The 21,237-nt window shown below is 44.2% G+C and overlaps 1 protein-coding gene across 1 annotated transcript; it reads right to left on the bottom strand.

The window, feature by feature from the left end:
- Nucleotides 1-1,374: 1,374 nt before the first annotated feature.
- On the bottom strand, nt 1,375-20,171 carry LOC100339512 (pancreatic triacylglycerol lipase-like). Its single transcript, XM_002718761.3, has 13 exons — nt 20,144-20,171; nt 19,985-20,030; nt 18,708-18,862; nt 16,784-16,906; nt 14,392-14,526; nt 13,121-13,232; nt 11,677-11,796; nt 11,454-11,573; nt 10,827-10,945; nt 8,360-8,489; nt 7,187-7,295; nt 5,184-5,348; nt 1,375-1,500 (listed from the first exon to the last, which is right to left on the bottom strand). Exons 2-13 carry the CDS (start codon nt 20,028-20,030, stop codon nt 1,437-1,439), a joined length of 1,398 nt encoding a protein of 465 aa, XP_002718807.3. The 5' UTR covers nt 20,144-20,171; the 3' UTR covers nt 1,375-1,436.
- Between the last annotated feature and the right edge of the window lie 1,066 nt (nt 20,172-21,237).

The raw sequence follows: 21,237 nt of genomic DNA on the forward strand, positions 1-21,237 counted from the left end.
TTGAAGTTGCCAGCCTTGGTATAGAATCATTAATATAGTCAACAGAGCACAGAAACAGAAAGAAAGTGGCCCTTGAAGAGGCTTTGAGCTGTCAAACCGACATGAACTAATGCCTCCTCCACTCTAGATTTTCCAACATGCCCAAGGCATTTCCTTGTTGTCTGAGTTGGAAATTTTGGCTCAGGCAAGTGCAAGCCTCCTAACTGATACAGACTGATGATCGTTAGAACAAGTCCTCATGTCTGGACCAACTTGCACATCTTCCTGTTTTAGCGACTCATGGAAGGAAAAGTGTCTTCAGTCTCTCATCCTCTCATGCCCCTGTTCCTCTGTCTGTGTTGTTCCCGCTCTCTGGAGTGCCCTTGGCAAATGTGCCCTTGGCAAATCCCTACCCATCTTTCAAGACCTAGAACAGATATCCCCCTCTCCTTCAGGACATGGACTAATTCTAAGTGGATTGATTGATTCATTCATTCATTCAAAAATATTTATTCTTCTACCCCACATCACATATGTGCCAGGCACATACAGTAAACAACCCATTCACTGATGTAACAATTACAAAACAGAGAGACCCGTGTTGGGTGCAGTGGCAGTGCAGTGGGGAGCCCCCTAAACCCGGTTTAGGAGCTGTGACTAATAGGTTTTCTGGAAGAAATGATGTCTATACAGAGATTTAAGAATGAGTAGGAGTCAAACACACAAGAAGACAGGAAAAATGTCATTGAGGAAGAGAGGAGTTGGTGCAAATGTCCAGCCAAGGCCCTCTTGGGGACAGGCCTTGTATGGAGTGCCAGTAGGGAGACGAGGAGAGAGAAGGCTGATGCCCTAGGTGAGATCCAGACCAAGGGGGACTTTGAAAACCTCACTAAGGAATATAGGTCCCATCCTGGGCACCGTGGGAAGAAGTTGGCTTTGTGCTTTAGAAAGTTCGTCCAAGTGTCAGAGAGGTGAGGGGTCTGGGTGAACCCCACCAAGAGCAGGGAGAGCAGTCAGGAAGCATGGGATATGTCCTGTCCTTGTCTCCTCTGTGGCTTCTCTCCTGAGATGTCAGATTGGGATTAGACACAGAGCCTAAGCCAATGGAGGCAGTGGTGAGGGCTGGAACTTTCCATGTGGGCCTTCTGGTGGGGGGGGCATCACTTGGGGGCTGGAGGTCTGCCTTAAGTGATGACAATGTCTTCAGTTGTATTAATGGGCCTGATGACACTGTCATGGTAACAAGAGTCCCGGATGCAACTGTCAAACAACTGGTTGCAGAAGTCATCAGTTATCTGTGGTTCTTCGTGTCAGCTACACATTTGGGATTTTCATCCCCTTCTGCAAAGGTTTCTTTGGAAATAACGAGCACTGATAACAAAAGAGAGGCACGTGTTGTGTTGCTAGAGCAGTAGCTTTATTAACATTCATGTCAACGGTCACTTGTCAGCAGCCTCCTAACACGAGCTGAGAGTCAGCAGAACCTTCTCCACCACGGTGTCAGTGCTACAGAAATTGAACCTGTGGAGAGAAAGCAGGCGTCACCTCTAGCTGGCACAGTGGTGGGGCGGGCACAAGGACAGCTTCTGTCCTCCCCACAGTCTGAGGGAGGGGCACGCGCTGTGCCTCTGACCGACTCGGCGGGGAGACCTCTTCTGTATGAAGGACCGAATGCTTTTTCCAAATCTGGTTTTATGGCTGTGCAGACAGCAGAGAGAGGAGCTGTCAACTGACACCCCAAGAACAGGAAGGGCCTTTTCCCCACTAGTCTGTTCAGGCTGTCTGATCAAGGGTGATGGAAACTCTGAAGGGGTGGGGTTAGGGGCCCAAGATTGAAATGGCTGTTTGTCAGCAGTTCTGAGTTTGGAAGGCACTGCCAGACTGCTCACTCCAGTGGCTGTATCGTTTTGTTTTCATTAGAGGAATATGAAAGTACAAGTCTCCTCACATTCTCCACAGTGCTTGGCACTATTACTATCTTCAATTTTAGCCATCTCAATAAGTTTACAGCAGTATCTTACTGTGGTCTAAATTTGCATTTTATTAATGACCAATAGTATATCTCCCTATATTGTATGCCTTTCACATTGTGAAAATACATTTGTGTTTGCATATTAGATTGTGTTTCATTTGGACATTCATGGATTGGTTTGTATGTTTATTTATTTTGTAGGGAGGGCGAGAAGGAGGGGGGTGAGCGAGTGACAGAGAGAGAGAGAGAGAGCAAGCTTTCCCAAGTACTGATGCACTTCCCGAATGCCCGCAACAGGTCGGGCTGGGCTTGTACTGAAGCCCACTGAGCGGGGCCTCTCACGTGGCTGGCAGGGCCCCGATTGCTCCAACTATCACAACTGCCTCGCCGGCCACATTAGCAGGAGGCAGAGGCGGGCATCCACGCCGGGCATGCTGGGACAGGACAGGCGCATCCTAACAGACGTCTTCACCAACACACCAAAGATTGCTGCTGCTTTTTAAGAAAGTAATTAATTTGAGCAGCAGAGAGACAGAGAGACAGAGAGACAGAGAGAGAGAAGACAGGTGGACGAGGAGAGATCTCCCACATGTTTGTTTATTCTCTAAACACCTGAGGGCCACAGAAGGTGGCATCAGGAGGAGGCGGGTGTGAACCCAGGCCCCATGACAAGCAGGCCTCCTCACTGCTGTCCTAAACGCTGGACCAAATGCCTGCTCCCAGTTGTTTAAAGCTCAGTGTGACAGTCTCTACCTTCTAATTGAGGTCCTTCAGTCATGTTCACTGCCTACGGTCACTGATATGGCCAGAGATACCTGTGATTTTCCTGTGTTTTCTCTTTGCTCCTGTGTTATTTGCTCCCTTTTTGCCCTTTCTATGCCCTGCTGTAGCTTATTTCTTATTGCACTCTGCCTCCTTTGCTGGCTTGGCAGCTGCAGTGGTGGCTTTAGAATTTGTAGCACATATTTTAAACGTCACACGTTCTTCCTTTAAGTGATGCAGCGTTAGTGCTCTCTGGTTGTCTATTTATTTCCACTTCTCCCTCCCACACTTCATGGCATCGTTAGCACATATTTTACATAGAAATATGCTAAGCCCCTGAAAAACATTATTACTGTTTTTAAGAATCAATTATTTTTAAAGCTAAATAATGATTAAAAGCCTTATGTATTTTCAGTGTAGCTACTATTTCCTGTGCTCTTAATTGTTATCTGTAAATGATTTTCTAACTACTGACCTCTTCCTAGGCCTGAAGACCTTCTGGTAGCATTTCCTGCATAGTCGCTCTGTTCGTGAAGGATTCTGTTACCCTGATAGGTCCCACAGGCCTCTACTTCGTTTGCTACTTTGAAAGAACTCTGCAGGAATAAATTCTAAGCGATTGTCCCTTGCAGTACTTTAAACACGGCGTTGCACTTTGAGCTTCCATGGTTTTTGGTGAACAATGTACTGTGACTTTCATCTTTGCTCTTCTACATGTAGTGCACCTTTTATCTCTGACTGCTTTCTAGATTATCTCTTTACAAGCGGCTTTGAGTAACTTGATTGTAATGTGTGTGTTGGCATTGTTTGTCTTAGGATTCTTGTGATTTTTTTTAATCCGTTGGTTTATAGTTTTCACCAAGTATGGTGGTTGTGGAGCCATTATTTCTTCAAACATGTTTTTCTTCCCTTCTCATTTAGGTCCTTTAAAGACGGACACATTAGCTTTCTCGGTGGTGTTCCACAGGTCACTGACGTTCTTGACATTTTAAAAATTCCCCTTTCGCAGTGTCTCATTTTGGGTAGTTGCTATTTTGCCCTCAAGTTTACAAACCTTTTTGTCTGCATTTCTAATCTGCTGTCAATTGCATTGTTTGCATTTTTCACTTGAGATCACATTTGCTGTTTCTACAGGTTCACTGGGGGCCTTTGCAATACACGCCATGCCTCTGCCAACCTCACTGAGCAAACAGCATGGATTTCTCATTGGCTCAGTGCCCTTGTCTGCTGCTCTACCACCTGCGGCAGTATAGTGCACTGTTCCACGTCTTTCTATCCTGGGAATCTCTGAGTTCATCAGATAATGTAAATTTGAGCCTGGAAGTGGGTGGTTTATTTTCTACCTCTATAAATCACTCAGAATACTGTTCTGCAATGTACTTATTTGGAAACAGTTTTGTCACTTAAGGTTTTGTTTCATCTAAGCTATTTCCCACTCTGAGTGGAGATCTTTCTAAATACTGTACCTAAGGCTCCTTGAGTTATATGCTTGTCCAGTCTGGTGGACTGAAAGCAACACTGTTCCCAATCCAGCAGGGGACTGTAATCCTTCCAAAGGTCTGTTTCCCCTGCTTTGCTTGTCCACACACTTGAGCTGGTCATTGATCCACTGAATACTCCAGAGGGCCTTCCAGGTCTGTGCAGCTCTCCTCTCTGGGAGGCTGTCCTGGAAGGTCTGGCTGCCTGGGATTTCCTGGTTCTCCGCTTAGTCTCTTCAACGTGGAGCGTCTAGTGGGCTCTGCCTGAATGCCCCTGCCAGTGTCACATCTGGAACACTCTGGAGAGGTCCTCGGGACAACTTTGTGGCCCCTGTGGCCTGATTTTGATGTCTCAAGCATCACTCTCCTTGTTGCCTGATGTTCAGTGTCTTGAAAACTGCTGTGTCACCTGTTTTGTCTGAACTTTCTGTTGTTTCAGTTGGGAAGGTAAATGAGATCTGTTATTCCACCTCTGCCAGTCCCTTAATGGGGTTTTTATGAACAAGCACGCCCTGATGACAGAAGAAACCTAGCACTCTACAGCTGAATTTCACTTAAAACTAAAAAACTTTGGTGCTAATATTGATATTGCTGTATTTTCATCAGTTCACCATTTTGGTAGCTTACTGTGACAAATCTTGGACTTACACACACTCAGTCTTGTTTAGAACAAGGGGTTGGGCTCTTGGGCCTTTGTCTTCACCAAGGAGACAGGTGATTCAGCGCAGCCCAGTTCTGTGCTTTAATAGGTCGAGTGTGTTCCCAGCAGCTTAACTGCCAATTTGGTGTGCCCACGGAATTTGGGGAAGATACACACATTAATTACACACACTGAACAAGGTATATTTGCCAACCAGATGGTGTTGGGAAGCAGCCATGCCTGGCATGTAGTAAACCCCTGGAGGAGGTTTAACGTAAAGGAAGCGTCCAGTGGGAACGCAATTGGAAGAGTGCTAACACCCTTCAACCCGCTTTAGATTCCCACTACTTACACTTTCCCGTCGTTCCTCTTCACCACGATCTTGGTTGCTCCCACTTTGGGCTTACTCAAGGTGATGCCAGTTTTATGCCAAATGAATTGAACCTTCTGCACATCCCCGACTTCCACGTTTGAGTCCAAGCCGTTGGACTGAGTTTGGCCTGACTGTAGAGAGCCTCTAAGGAAAAGTTAACAAAAGTATATATGAATGTACATGAATATACATATAGATATATATGCTATATACATATAGCATTCATAGATGAGAGGGCTTCTGAGAGTGTGTGGAAAAATGAAATTAAAAGATAAGTTATTTTCATACAAAAATTTGTAAATCAATCATATGAAAGGTCTTCCAAATGTTCATGGAAAATGAATATCATGAAATACTATGATAAAATATCCATGAGAAATTAAAACACCATTGTTAAAAAGCAGTGAATTACCTAAAGCTGTACCTAGGAAACTTGTATTCATTAAATAAAAGCTTTCTAAAAAAAAAAAGGCAGTACATTAGGGGCCAGCACCGTGGCAGAGCATGTAGAGCCACCGCCTGTGGTGCTTCCACCCCATATGGGCACCGGTTTGAGTACCCACATGGGAGACCTCCTGGCTTCAGATTGGTGCAGTTTCTGCCATTGCAGCCATCTGGGGAGTGAACCGGCAGATGGAAGACCTCTCTCTCTCTCTCTCTCTCTCTCTCTCTTTCTGCCTTTCTGTAACTCTGCCTTTCAAACAACTAAATCAATCTTTTTTAAAAAAGCAATAAATTAAGTGAATGTAAACAAGGAAGCATTAATAAATGGATTTGATAATTTCAAAAAAAACTGCATGGATTTAATAATATTTTGCATGAAAAGTTTTTTTTATTCTATTTTTCTACAAACTTTCTGAATCCTCTGCACACACATACACACACACACAAATGTGTTTCTGAAACCAGATGACATATCTTCAGTTAAAATGATGGACAGTACATTTGTGATTATCATATATGACATAAATTCACAAGGGCATGCTAACTCAGCAATAGGTTTTGCTATCCATGAATCATATAACTTTAAAGTCATCTTTAGGAAAACTTCAAATATATTTTATATACAATCCACCCACAATTTAACAAATGATGACATTATATCATTTTTTCCTTGCTGCTTTGTAGAGAGAATAATTGTGTATTGGTAAAATCAGATGCGAAACATCAAAGCAAATATTAATAGATTCCTCAGGAAATAGCAGAAGAAATTTAGAAACACAATTCTGAAATATTTTAAGGTTCAAAGATAAAAGAACTCTGTCCTTTTTATTATATATGAGAGTTCTCCAGTGTTGCATAGTAATGAATGAAAAACCTCCAATGTCCATAGCATGTATTACACACGTCCAGTATTTCAACATTTAAGAAGCTTAGGGCAGGGGAGTGGGCATTCATCCCAGCGGTCAGGATGCCCATGTCCCACTCCCGAGAGCCTGGCTCTGGCTCTGGCTCTGGCTCTTACCTCTAGATTCCTGCCAGTGCAGACCCTGGAGGAAAGCAGTGATGGCTCATGTAGTTGGCTTCTTGCTATTCACCTGGGAGACCCGGACTGAATATCTGGCTTCTGGCTCTGGACCCAGCCAGCCCCAGCCATTGCAGGAATTTGGGGAGTAAACCAGCAGAGAAGGAGAGGCAGAGGCAGAGAGAGAGAGAAAGAGAGAGAGAGAGAGAAACTCTCCCATCTGCTGGTTTACTCCCCAAATGGGCACAATGGTCAGGGCTGTGCCAGGCCAAAGCCAGGAGCCAGGAGTTTCATCTGGGTCTCCCATGTGGGTGCAGGGCCTAAGGACCTGGGCCATCTTCCGCCACTTTCCCAGGTACATTAGTAGGGAGCTGGATAGGAAGAGGAGCAGCCAGGACTCAAACCAGCATCCATATGGGTGCTGGCACTGCAGGTGGCAACTTTACTTGCTATGCCACAGCACTGGCCCTGGCAAATAAAATAAAAAAAAAAAACCTTAGAATAATATTTCACTTACTGGAAAACTTCATACTGGTTAGAGTTTCCTTTATTTCCAAGCAAAGCAACTAGTATTTGTCCTGTAGCTTTCTCTCCGGACAGTGTGACAGCTACTTGATACCTCCAACCTGCACGGAGGAAAGAAATTTGTAAGATGTCAGCCTGCAAAGAAGAGACACTGAAGAGAGGTTAGCTGTGACCCCCCAGTTGCAGAATTTTCAATAATTTAGACCTGGCTTTGTGGTTGTTTTAATAGAATAGTCACGCACATTTCTTTCTAGCAGTGTTCAAGAGACAGGAGTTGGAGGGATGTATAGACTCTTACCAAAGTTCACATGTGCGGGTTTTTTTTTTTTTTTTAAAGACAAGGGACTAAGCAATATATTTTGCTTTCAACTTTTTAATCTAACAATTTATTCTCAAGTGTTGTAAGAACTTTGTGTTAAAAGGTAGTGGAAAAGTAGTACAGTGTGACATTTTCATCCATTCACTTCATGTTCATTGATCACCAAATTCTATGCCCTGTCATCTCGTTGACTGAATGCTGTACATCTGTGTAAAAAAATCTATAATTCAACTTTCACTGCCACTGGCCATGTATTAAGTTATGGTAACTAAAAGAACATTCCCTGGATACTGATGAATAATGAACTACCAGGTGGTTTTTTTGTTTGTTTGTTTGTTTTGCCATTTAGAGCTAGCCTGAGCCAAATTCTGGGAGGGAATTTTTCTTAGTGCTCACAATAATGCTAATCCCATTGACTCCATGCAAGTCATTTTCTTCCTCTGTTGCGCAGCAAAACCCCCTGGAGGCTGTCCTCTTGTCTCACCATTCCCCTACACGCCACTTCCCATAGCCCTGCAGTCTACAGTCCCAGATATCGACTGAAACTGTCAACTCCTCCCACCCCCACACCCTCTGTGATCGCTCTCTCCTGAGTGACTGTTGCTCATACAAAACTTCAGAATGTCACTCAGTGAAATTTATATTCATCTATATATCAGTAATAGTTCAAGTTCCAAACTCTCCCCTGCTACTCAAATTAGCCATCGTGACCTAGAACACCGAGCATTTTTCTACAGTGCAGAAAGCTCTGTAAAGCTTTTTATGAAAGACCAACTCACACAATATCAGTGCATAGGAGAAAATACATAGCATTTAGAATTTAAAGTAAATAAAACAGAAACTTACGAGCATAACTACTAGAATCGCCAGTGTTCAGATAAAATTTCCGGCCCACTCCATTTGTTTTCCCAGAAAACCTATCAGCATAGTGTCCCATCTGCGGGCAGCCTCCACTGGGGCAGGGGAAGCACTTGTTCTAGGGAAAGCGAACACAAGACGCATGAGGATGCTGCGTGTTAGCGGCCCAAACATGCGGCGGCCTGTCTGGTGGTGAAAGAGGACTTTAACAGTCTCAGCAAAGGTTCACGATGCACCTCGCTACTCACAAGGATACAGCAGCGACTTCCCTGTTAAATAATACAACGCCATAAAACCGCACAACAAGGGAATTTAGATAGCACTTTTATCTTGTTTATTTTGCCTCTCTAATTTATCCCAGTTGCCCAAGACATTTGTCTTCCTGCAGGGTGTTAAAATTTACTTTAGAAAGACTGGGTAAGAAAGTATAGAAGCTGGGGCTGGTGCTGTGGCACAGCGGGTAAAACTGCCACCTGCAGTGCTGGCATCCCATATGGGCACCAGTTCAAGTCCCAGCTGCTGCACTTCCCATCCAGCTCTCTGCTATGGCCTGGGAAAGCAGCAGAAGACGGCCCAAGTCCTTGGGCCCCTGCACCCACATGGGAGACCCAGAAGCAGCTCCTGGCTCCTGGCTTTGGATTAGCCCAGCTCTAGCCATTGTGGCCATTTGGGGAGTGAACCTGTGGAGGGAAGACCTCTCTCTCTCCTTCTGTCTTTGCCTCTCTGTAACTCTGCCTTTCAAATAAATAAATAAATCTTAAAAAAAAAAAAGAAAGAAAGTACAGAAGGAGATAATCAGCTATTGGTGTGCAATATGGGATTCCTGAGGAAGACAATAGGCTCAGTTTTTTCAATTCCCTTAACTTCCACTTAGCACGAATGTTCAGATCCCAGAATCACAGCGATGTTGAGAGAAAAAGCACAGGAGACGAATAGGGTTCAACCCAAGGCTGGATCTGGAAAAGGCAGATTGGTACAGGAAAATCTCATCTCTTTCTGGACCACGGGATTGTGGTACCGTGTGGTACCAGTGATGGAGAAGGAGGCACAGAGCTGCAGGACATGCATGCCAATTCCCACTGTGGAGGGGAAGACCACTACACAGCGAAGCTAACGGGTCAACTCCAGGATCGACAGGCCAGGTAGTAGACATGGCCGAGTCTCAGGGTCTGCTCCCAGCAAGAGCTAAGGGGAAACTGAGCCAGCCAGGAAGAAACAGCCAAACCTCTCTGAAGACACTGCCCACGCCTGGAGAGTAGATGAGTTAGACCTCAGCCTCTGAGAGCGGTGTGCCCATCAACAAGGCTGGCAGGGATCCGGCCCCAGCTGCAATGCAGCAAGGGCCCCTCACCAGTGGACCCCACATCATTCCCTCTGCTGAGCACGCACGGACCACAGCACTACCCGATCACCTGGTTGGAGAGCATCCGAAGGGGGAGAAATATGGAGGACTGAGACATTATTTTTATAGAAATGCTGTACATCCCCTAAAATTATGCTTAATTTTGTTGAATCAAACTCAAGTTTAACTGGATGAAAGCTAAAGCTCTTTTGAGTGCTTCTTTGTTTTTCCCAATATCTAGCCTTAACTACTGGGGAGAAAGATCAAAGCAAAGTTATACCAGAGGAAGGAGGGGGTGTTTTCAGATCTGACTGTATTTGCAATTTCCAGGGAGAATAAAATATGCACTCCTTTCCCGTAATAGGTAGCATTTGTTGAATGCTAACTATTAAGGATTTGGCTCTGGGCTAAATAGTTAACATATTTCATCTTAGTCTTTGTGCTGAATGTGTTGAGTTTACCATTATTATTTACATTAATAGATGAAGAAACTGCTTAGAGAATTGAAGCATTTTGCCCAAAGTCATTAGTGATGTAATACAGAAACCTGGATTCGTGTGCTCTGTCTTGATTACTAAGATGTAACTTTTTGGAAATTATGACTTCACCTGGCAGGTTTGTTACTTGAAATTTTCTTTGGATGATACAAGTTCCAAGGTTCACTTTCAAAAAATTGACAGTGAAAAGTCAGTTTTTAAAAACAGAAAATAGGTATGTCATGTTCAAGATCACAAATAAGAAAATAACCTAGATATCAAGATGATACAAAAGAAGACAATAGCACAGAAATGTTCACATGTCCATAGTCCTATAGACTTAAGGAAAATGTTCCATGCTGATCAGTGTCCTATAGACTTGGAGCAGATACCCATCGACTAGTTCTTTTGTTGCTGGTTGGGATGATTTCCAATACAAGTTTGAACATTTACTCCAAATGTAGAGACATGCACAGAACAAGGCACAACTGGATATTTTTATTCTCAAGTCCCTTGCTCTGAAGTCTACTAAGTTTCATTAATGGTAACAGATGTCTCTGTGATAAGTGAGGTAATGAAGAGTGGAATCCACTAGTCAGTCACAACATTGGTTAGGTGGAGGGTGAAAGCTACTTACCGCTGTGAAATCGTTGTAAGAGTCACAGGAGAACCCAGCAAAGCCACTGGGATTGAGGATGCTGTCCGTATAATAATCCAAGCATCTTAAGTGATTACACGTCAGCGAGAAACGTGCTCCTTTGAAATAAGACATAATTATATATCAATGACACATTTTATTTTTCCAAATCGAAGTCATGGTGAAAGTATGCTTGTTGAAGAGAATGCTCTAATAAGTGTGGACTCGTGGAAGTCCAAGTACAAAATCATTTACGAAGTGTATTTATAATCAGTGATGTATTCCGCAGTTAAGAATGGGCCAAGGTTACAATACTTAACATCACAGTTAAACGAAATGGAAAAGGTAATTTCAGAAGAAAGGGCAGTCCATATAAATGCAAGTGCAACTTGGTCATGTATTCCCTGAACTCCGCCCATGAAAAGATGACTGTTAAGACATTTACTCTCCCACATTCTCCTGGTGGCCACTTCTACCAATGAAAACCTATACCTCCCTCTGGGATACAATTAAAAGTCCTTTGTTGTATAAAATGTGAAACCTGTACAATTAAAAGCATTTAGCAACTTCAGCCAGATGAAACACACACTTTCCCCTGGAAAATCGCTTCCACAATTGTGGTTTTACCTCTCCCTTCCACCTCTGTGTCAGCAGCCCGGGAGACGTAACTCGATTTACATCCAGGCATTTCTAGTCCTCCGTTTGGAAAGAAGTCGAGGTGACCCACGGTTTGGCTCATTCCAAATCCTGAAGAATTTTAATAGAGGAAGGCTTATGTTATTATAGACTGAAAACAGTCTGAAACATGCCAGTGTGTAGTAGGACACGCAGGAAAAGCTGAGGAACTCACCCATATTGGGGATTATGGGAGCAGCATCCGTGTGAATCGCATCCACAAACTGGGCATCACTGGGGTCCAATCGGACTAATTCAGGGGTGTCCTGAAAGTAAGGTTCAGCTGGATCCAACCCTAAGGTAAGAGGATGTGTTGTTAATTCTCTCCCAGTGTTCATGCACTTTCACATTTCTGCATTAGTTAGAGCCCAGGAGTTGGCTGCATCCAAGAGTTATGCATGGAAAGACCCAACTGAGTTCATCCCTCCCTTACCATTTTTCTGAAGGGAAATTTGCTTCTACTTTGCTATTTGCTTCAACTTTCCTCCATTCATGGACTTTTCCTCTGTGGATGCTTAGTTCCTGGTAGAATCTTGGTCACTACAGCAGATCCAAGAAAAGAGCTGGACCTTGGGAGGCAGTGGACTAAAAGAGTCCCCTGGTGTGGTGCTGTGGCAGGGAAGGTTAGGCCTCCACCTGCAAGGCTGGCATCCCATATGGGCACCAGTTCGAGTCTCAGCTGTTGCTCCACTTCCAATCCAGCTCCCTGCTAATGCACTTGGGAAAGTAGCAGGAGACGGCCCAAGTATTTGGGCTCCTGCACCAATGTGGGAGACCTGGAAGAAGTTCCTGGCTCCTGACTTCAGCCTGGCCCAGCTCTGGCCATTGCGGCCATTAGGGGAATGAGTCAGTAGATGGAAGACTTTGTCTCTGTTTCTCTCTCTCTCTCTCTCTCTCTCTGCCTTTCAAATAAATAAATAAATGTTTAAGAATAAAAGAGAGAGTCCCCAGTAGACTGCAAACTCCTGTGAGGGCAAGGACTTGGCTTTCTTGGCCACCACGAGAAGAACTCAGGGTAGCACAGTCTTTCTCAAGGTTGCAGAACTGATTGAGAGGCCAGATACCGATGTGTGGCCAATTAGCAAATGCAGCCACTCAGAGGCTTGTAAAATAACACTTTTGAAATCTCATTAGCAGCGAGCAGAAATGGCAGCCAAGGGAGCCTGACCATCTGCCCACACCCCACCTCCTGCCCCCTCCCGGGCTCTGGGCTTGGAGTTGATGAGGTTTGGGCTCATTGGCTGTTGCTCTTGAAGCAGGATAGAATTACTTGCACACATTTGAGCTCTTTGAGTTCAATCTATTTATTTCAGTGCTTATGGTATTTATTCTATTCACGAAAGTTATCCTTCTGAATGACTAGCAATGGGGAAATTTATATGAAATAAAATCTCCAGATATTCCTAATTCAGACTTCAGCCACATGGAATATATTTCCATCTTAGAGAGGCATGTGGACCAGAGATCTGTATCAATAAAAGATTCCCAATGCCTGATTTCTGATCACGCAGACCAATTCAGAAAGTGTGGCAAGGTCAAAGGAAGGTGTGCACCGACTTTCCCTCCAGCATTTCCTCTTAGAACCCAGGAGGCCACATGTAGTCTAAAACTTGACCAACCTGTGATTCGTCCAATAGCCCCGTTGGTCCTCCTTCCTGCCTCCCCGGCAGCGTGGGCACCCAGGCTGTGGCCGATGACGTGGACGTTGGAAGGAGAGTACCCCAGCGACGACTGTGGGGAAATGAAGACAGCCAGACTGTCACCCAAAATGTGTCCTTGGACACACGTCTTGGAGCTGAAGGCCCATGAGCAGGGGCGGTTGCAGGAAGGGCACGTGCACCGCGGGTCCGGCCCAGAGCCAGCCCTGAGCTCTCCTGGGAGGAAGGTGCCCGCGGGACCCTGCCGAGGTGGGGGGCTGCGGCGGAGGGGCAGGCGGAGACTCTGCTGGGGCGCGTTTCCTGCCCTGGCTCTCGGGGCTCCCTGTTCCTCCTCGGGACACCCGGGTTTCTTATCTCTAGCGCAGACCCCTCCGTTTGTCACTGCTGTACATTTGTCTGCTTGTACACCAGGTTTTACTATAGGTCTTCCCTTTATTACTGAGGGTCCCCAAGTCCATGCAACAATGAATAGAAGTTTGTCGTGTGTTACTTTGATTTCTAGATTTAGAAACCAAAATTCTCTACAGTCTCCACTCCAAAAGAAAACATCTTCAGAATGGTTTCTAGAACTATGGATTTCGGCATAGGCATAAAGGAGGTCTTCCAAAAACCTGAGCCTTAAGAAAACATAAAGCAGTTCATTTTCATAGCCTTTTCCAAAGATGTGAAAAGTGGAAATGGGCTTTCTGCTGTGCACCCAGGACTTTGGTTTGCTTTCATTCTCTGTAGAGGGAGGCCTTGAAGGACATAGTGAGTAGTCATCAAGACGATGAAGTTGGCGTTTGGGTAACATAACAGAAATTAAAGGGATTATGTAAGTACAGCCACATTTGATTATTTATAATTTTCTATGTTTTTTTTGTTACCAATGAGGCTAGCTTCTTATTATTGTGCTTTTCTAAACAAACAAAATAAAACCCAAAACTAGTTTAATTTTGAGGTCGACCTGGTCATGTCAATTTTGTAGTAATTGGTAAAAGCAAAACAGATTCTCAGGGAATCCTGTAAATCCACCATCTAGTTGCATGAGTAGGTTCACTTAAAGCAAACAACAACTACTTTAAGGGCCTCCATAGTGCTATTAAGGAGCCCAAATCAAAAATTTCTTTACATTTTTCTCTTTAACCAAGGAGGAAATCGTATCTTACTAGAGAAATGCTTTTATTGATGATCTGACTTACAACTTCTTTTTAGAATGTATATGGGCTTTTGCACATGCGGGATGCAGTTACCTTGAGAGTGTTAACAAAATACGCCACTTCTGCCCCCACAATCTGGACGTTCTGGGTGGCCTGTGGGTAGGAGGCGCGGGAGCCGCCCTTCCAGTCCACACAGATGCAGTTCACGGTTTCCACCTGAAACATGTTCTGCAGAAGAGAGGCAGCGAAGGGTGAGCAATTCAGGAGCCGTGTTAATTACCAGTGGGCACAGGTGCAGGCGGGGATAAATTCCTCCTTGGCCTACACAATATCATGTCGCTCGTAACCTGAGAGCAATGAACAAAGTTCCAAGGGTGCTAATGGACACAAAATCCCTCGTCAAGTTAATGTTGGCTCCAAATGGTAGATTTGCCCATTGTGGGAACTGGGGTTTGGGGATTTCTATCGTACAGACCTTTGGTTCAGGGAAGATGTGTAGAATGTTACATACTGGAGTGCAAACCCTCACTAGAATGCAGCCAAGAACATTGTCTTGTTCAGTACCTGGGACAGTTCCTGGCAATAGTAGGTGCTCAATGTACAGATGCTGAATAACTGAAAGAGTACATTGGAATCCCTTAAATTCACAAATACATTGAAGATAAAGGAGCACACATCCTGAGATGGACAGATTAAACCATTATTTCACATGGAAGTATAGACTACTAATATCTCCTGGAAACCTTCTCTGATGCAGGTCAATTATCAGCCCGCAAAGGTTAGTTCTAGGAGGAATTCTGCTTGCTTGCCTATGTGTTTATTCTTATCCCTACTGTGTCCAAAAGGATTATAAGAATAATGAGGCGGGGGCTGGTGCTGTGATGGAGCAGGTAAAGTCGCCGTCTACAGTGCTGTCGTCCCATATGGGCACTGGTTCAAGTCCCGGATGCTCCACTTCCAATGCAGCTCTCTGCTATGGCCTGAGAAAGGAGTAGAACATGGCCCAAGTCCTTGGGCCTCTGCACCCACGTGGGAGACCTGGAAGAAGTACCAGGCTCCTGGCTTTGGATGAGTACAGGTCTGGCCATTGTGGCCATTTGGGGAGTGACCCAGTGGATGGAAGACCTCTCTCTCGCTCTCTGTCTCTGCCTCTCTGTAACTCTGCTGTTCAAATAAATAAATCTTAAAAAAAAAAGAATAATGAGGCAATCTTAGAAATCATCTCCAACTCTAATTTTACAGGAGAACGCCCAAGAATGAAATGATTGTTCTAAGTGGACAAAGTGAATCCAGTTTGGCTGCATATATTTGTGCACAGGGCAGAGCACGGCTAACATCCCAGACTGGGAGTCTGCCTTTGCTAATATCATGGCAGCTGAGGACACGGTCAGGACTGGAATCCAGGACCTCTGACTTCTGGTTTGATCCACTTATTTCACCACAGTGCAACAGCATTAGCAAAGCCAAATCAAATCAAAGGCTAGTGAAACACACCTGCCTTTGAGATCTTATGTGTGATATCTTATATCTAAAATATAATATCTTGATATTTGATATCTTATATCTAAAATATATATATTCCTTTTTTGCAGGGGATCCCGGTTTTTTTCTTCTCTGTTATGTAGAAATCTATTGCTACTTTTTCCCAGTAATCATCAGACTTAAATTCTTTCAGAAGACAAGTTGTGACTTTACTGATTATTTTTAAACTCATGAAGCTTGCAGACTTCAGTGTGTTCATCAGTCTTTAGAAACCATGGTATGCCCTGGAGCTCAATCGGTTCAGCCCCTGGCTTGAGTCACAGGTCAAAAACAAAATGGGTGCAACTCTGAGGGTCTTTTTCTTGACACCTGAAGAAATAACAGCTTTGTGCCATGGCTGGTTATAGGAATTTGATGACAACACAAATAAATACATGAGTAAATGAGACAATAATTATGTACATCAAACACTAGTGATTACTAGGGCAATTTATTCTATGTGATTGCCTGTGTTTTAATTCTTCATTATTACAAGGCACAAATTAAAACTAGAAATGATCACATGGTGGAAATAAATTCCAGGAAAGAAACCATCACAGCTTTCCTAGAATTGCGACCGGAGGAGAACAAAATGCAGAAAGTAAAACTTGACAGAAAACAAGTAGATTTGGGAAAATGACATTTCTCAGCTATTCACCTGGAAAGTAAAAGCCAATAAAAACACCGTGTTCTATGATCAGCTGATATGCATTTGTACAGCAACTTCAGTTGCTAATATTTCAAAACACTGCTGTATTGGTTATTAACTAGCCCTGCCCTGGCGCCTCCAGGTGCCTGCCAACCTCATCACACTGTGTTCCACGCCCCCTTCGCTCAGCAGCACCTCCTGGCCAGCAGAGGGCGTGGTGACTGACACATGGGCTTCCTGGTAGGGGCCGGTACCTAACTGGTTGTTAATTATCATGACTAAACAGCATTCTCTTAAGAGATTACCAAGTCTCACCTTGCACATATTGGACAGCCAGCTGTTTTCCCCCGTGTCTGTGAACCCATGAATAATGAAGCGAGTTTTTTTATCTGTTCTGAAATTGGAGCTCTTGATGCTTGATGCATCTGCAACAACTTCCTGTTTGGGAGAGAAAAGAATTTCCAGTCACGTCTCTTGTAGTATCCATCAGAGCCATGTGTATGTTGGGGAGGTCGTAGGAAGGAGGCTGCTGGGAGTTGGGATCTCTGTGAGTAAGGATTCTCCCCCTACAAACAAATTACTCACAATCACCACCCAGTCAATGCTTTCTTGTCATCACAAAATTTTGCAGCTGTTCAATTTGGGATAATATCTGCAGCAATCTTAGTGGTATAATGCTCTTATCTCCACACAGTGGAAGTCTTTGTGAGTGTGTGTTTATGTGTGCAAGTATGTAAGTCCCTTAGGGGATACAGATATAGATACAGTTATAGATAACATATGCAAATAATCCTCCACGTTCAACAGGGTTATCTTCCTATGAACACATCCTAAGTTGAAAATGCACTTGGCACACCTAAGCTATTGAACACTGTAGTCTGGCAGCACAATACTCTGGAGTGGTGGTTATTTACACTTATCCCATGTGGTTGACTGGGAGTTGTAGCTCCCTGCTGCTGCCTCAGAGCAGAGTGCTCTATGACTAGCACTAGCCCATGAAACAATTCAAATTCAAAGAAAGATTTCTACTGAATGCCCACTGCTTTTCCACCATCATGAAGTTGAAAAATTATTAAATCTGACAATAATTAGTTGGAGTTGGCCTGTAGATATATTGGGAGATTTTATATTTTTTACACACACACACAGGGTCTTCAAAAAGTTCATAGAAATGTGTATTATGCAAAAAACTATGCAGAGCTTACATTGAGGCATAGCGGGTTAAGCTACCATCTGCAACAGCAGCATTTTGGGTGCCAGTTCGAGTCCTGGCTGCCCCACTTCTAGTCCAGCTCCATGCTAATGGCCTGGGAAAAGCAGCAGAGGATAGTTCAAGTGCTTGGACCCTTGCAGTCATGTGGGAGACCTGGATGAAGGTCCTGGCTCCTGGCATTAGCCTGGCCCGGCCCCAGCCATTGCAGCCATTTGGAGAGTGAATCACAGAAGGAAGACCTCTCTCTCTCTGTGTCTTTCCTTCTCTCTTTGTAACTCTGCCTTTCCAGTAAATACAGAAATCTTTAAAAACAAAATTTTGCATGGACTTGAAAAGTTTGCACTTAAATAAACATATTTTAGTCCCATTTTCCATGAACTATTTGAGGCATGCTATATGCTTCACTATTTAGAATATTTTTAATGCTATATACTTCACTATTTAGAATATTTTTAATGATAGCATGGAGGTAGGACAAGAATAATATGAAGTTATGTAATATGACCTTTTAACAAGCAAATTACATAAAATAATACTTAGTCTCACTGCCCTACAATTCTTCCACAATGTGAACTCCCCTAATTTGTTCTTTTTAGAAGAGTCAAATATTCAGTATCATAATTATATCAAACAGATGGAACTTAGTCTTAAAAACAATGAGCATTGGGGCTGGTGCTGTGGCATAGCAGGTTAAGCAATCACCTGCAGTGCTGGCATCCCATATGGGCGCTGGTTCAAATCCCAGCTGCTCCACTTCCAATCCAGCTCTCTACTGATGACTGGGAAAGCAGTAGAAGATGATCCAAATGCTTGGGCTCCTGAACCCGCGTGGAGACCCAGAAGAATCTCCTGGTTCCTGGCTTCAGATCAGCCCAGTTCCAGCCATTGCGGCCATCTGGGGAGTGAGCCAGCAGACGGAAGACCTCTCTCTCTCTGCCTCTCCCTCTCTATGTCTGAAACTCTACCTCTCAAGTAAATACATAAATCTTAAAATAAAAAAAAATTTAAAACAATGAGCGTTCTTACTTGATAGGTGTCTTGGTTCTTGTTGGTGTACAGGAGGAAGCGGGTGTTGACGACTTCCGGGCTCTTGGGCAGTATTTTGCCTGGTCTTCCCGTAATTCCACCCCACGGAGCGTCGTCAGTGAAGCAGCCGAGTCTGTCATAGCAGACTTCACTTCCTGTAGTTACCCAGAAGTGACTAAAGATATCAGTTTGACCAGAGCGCTCTTTGTCATGATCTCTCAGCCAAAACGGGAGTTCAGTTACGGTTCGCGGCAGATTCGCTTCCTGTGCTTCCCAAACCCCCTCGTGGTCACCACCCACAAAGCAGCCTCAGGAGACCAAGCCTCTGCTGCTCCTCAAGTCTGGGCCACAGACTCACCTCGCTCCCTCTGTGTGCTGGACCCTCTGCAGGGCTCTTCTAGTCTCTCCCCTCATTCGTCCTCACCGAGCCCTCGGTGCCCAAGAGTGGTCCCCAGGCCTTCGTCAGGGAAAGGCTGAAGGTTCCCAACTCCTTGTAGCTTTGAGCTTTGGGCAGAGAGCTTAAGTTTTGTGCAAAAGCCCAGTGTTTCTGTCCAGCTGGCTTGAGCTTTTAGGTACCTGACACGTTTCAGAGCCACACTGCAGCTCACAACCCGTAACATAAACATCTGGGAGTTGACACAAAGTTGAACTCCAAGGTTAGTGCATAAAGAAAGAACTTAAGAGAAGGTTCCTCAAGTAGGATAGAATCTGGATTAACAGTAGCAGCGAGAACAGCTGAGGCCGAAACTGCACTTCCCAGGATCTGGTCAAGGCGCCGGGGCCAGGGCAGGGGGTTTCTCACTACCTTTCCAGTGACACAGTCTCACAGGCAGAGACACGGGGGCACAGAGAACTACGCAGTTTGCTCAGGATGACAGCACAGTTGCAAGGGTCTGAACTGGCGCTCAAACCCCTACCTTGACTCAGCTCAGACGGATAGATTTAGCAAGGAAAAGCTCAGTAATAATAGAATTTAGTAATAAATAAAATGTAACTAATTTCTGAAATAAAAATTTCAGAAAAATCCTAACTACTTTTAGCACCAACTTATCATATATTTATCATTTGCCTGGATATTTGTTATTTACCCAAAAATTCAAATGTAACTGACCACCTTAGCTTTTATCCAGCAATCGCATTCCAAGCACGTGTGTTCTTAATCATGCACGTTCTCCCTACTCCTAATTCTCATGGTGAGGTGAATTCAGCGATCTCAGGCCTTCTTGGAAGGATGGACAGTGAGTTTTTCCCAACTCTGTATAAATATTTTTTCTTACCTGCTACTGGCCCTAGCAGCAGTGAAATCGTCCAGAGCAGGATCATCTACATAAAGTAAAAAACATGATTAAGTCCGGCTACAAATGGTTTTCAAAGATTGGTAGAATTCAAGTTCATTTAGACGTCTGCGGGAGAACGGGTAAGTAGACTTGACTCACCGTGACCGTTCCGTCAGGTTCTGTGCAGAACCAGACGCACCAAAAGGCCTTTTTTTATAGGCAAACCTTATCGTTTTCAGTAACAGCATGGAACAGGGGCAAAACAAGGGACAGCTTTCCAAGGATCTGCTTCTAATTTTAATCTTAGATAAACATAGATTGATAGAGCAGGTAAAGTTTGCCACAGCGCTTGTGGGAAGATGAGAAAGAGGTAGATACGAGAAGTTATTTTCCGATGTGATTGTGTAATGCTCAGAACCACCATAATCTTACGGCACTGAAGGTCCTAGCCCGCCCGGTGCTTGGTTTATGATACTCTGGGCAGGCCTCTGGGCCTGTGCATAGCTAAATAATTTCCACAGATTTGATAACGGCAGTCTTGGACACAGGTGTGGACAGCTGACCAGCTCATGCAGGTCTGGGTGACCTTGCCTGACCCTTGAAACCAGGGAAACAGAAGCAGCCCTTCGAGGGTGTTCACTCCTTCTAGAAAAGCATTCGTACTTTGTTTAGATCGTCCATACAACGCATGGCACTCAACACCAGTGTGTAAGAAAGAGCACACCAGCTAACCAGAGGGATTGGGTACTTCTGAGAACACACAGGTAGAGTGTCAACCCATCATCGGATGAAATTGTGAGTAAGAGGTAAAAATAAAGTGTAGTTTGAAAAAAGCAAGTGATCTGGGAAAAATAAACTGAAGGGGCAGCATTTCATGCAATTGAACTGGGCTCTGTTCATGTGAAGGACTGCTCAAAAAAATTTTTTTAAAAGACTGCAGTGGAATGCCCCAGTTTTAAGAGACTGGAACCCTTTATCCTGTCAGAATCTTGGGTTGAATTGCTAATTCACCATGTGTTTTAGGTCAAAAGCATTCAAATAATCACTCAATCCCCTGACAGAGATTCCAGATGCAGGAAGAAGCGACACAATGATTTGAGTATGAATAAAGTTCAAGAAAGTTTGGTGAGGGAAAGGTTAAAATGAGGATAAAATTGCATAAGGAAGAAATTCAATAGATGGGAGCAACAGCAAATTCCCACTGGATTCTTCAATCCGCCCCTCAGGGAGGGGCAGAACCCCAGGTGGAAGGA

Source organism: Oryctolagus cuniculus, chromosome 15, assembly GCF_051225735.1.
Source record: "Oryctolagus cuniculus isolate XC-2025 breed Fujian yellow rabbit chromosome 15, ASM5122573v1, whole genome shotgun sequence".
NCBI lineage: Eukaryota > Metazoa > Chordata > Mammalia > Lagomorpha > Leporidae > Oryctolagus > Oryctolagus cuniculus.

Bases quoted from the DNA above. Each gene is read 5' to 3' on its own strand.
- LOC100339512 (XM_002718761.3), bottom strand. From the start codon at position 20,030: ATGATCCTGCTCTGGACGATTTCACTGCTGCTAGGGCCAGTAGCAG. The intron at 16,907-18,707 runs GTAAGAACGCTC...TCTCCCAAACAG, and splicing joins AGAACCAAGACACCTATCAA to GAAGTTGTTGCAGATGCATC. The intron at 10,946-11,453 runs GTAAAACCACAA...CTTATTTCAAAG, and splicing joins CACAGAGGTGGAAGGGAGAG to GAGCACGTTTCTCGCTGACG.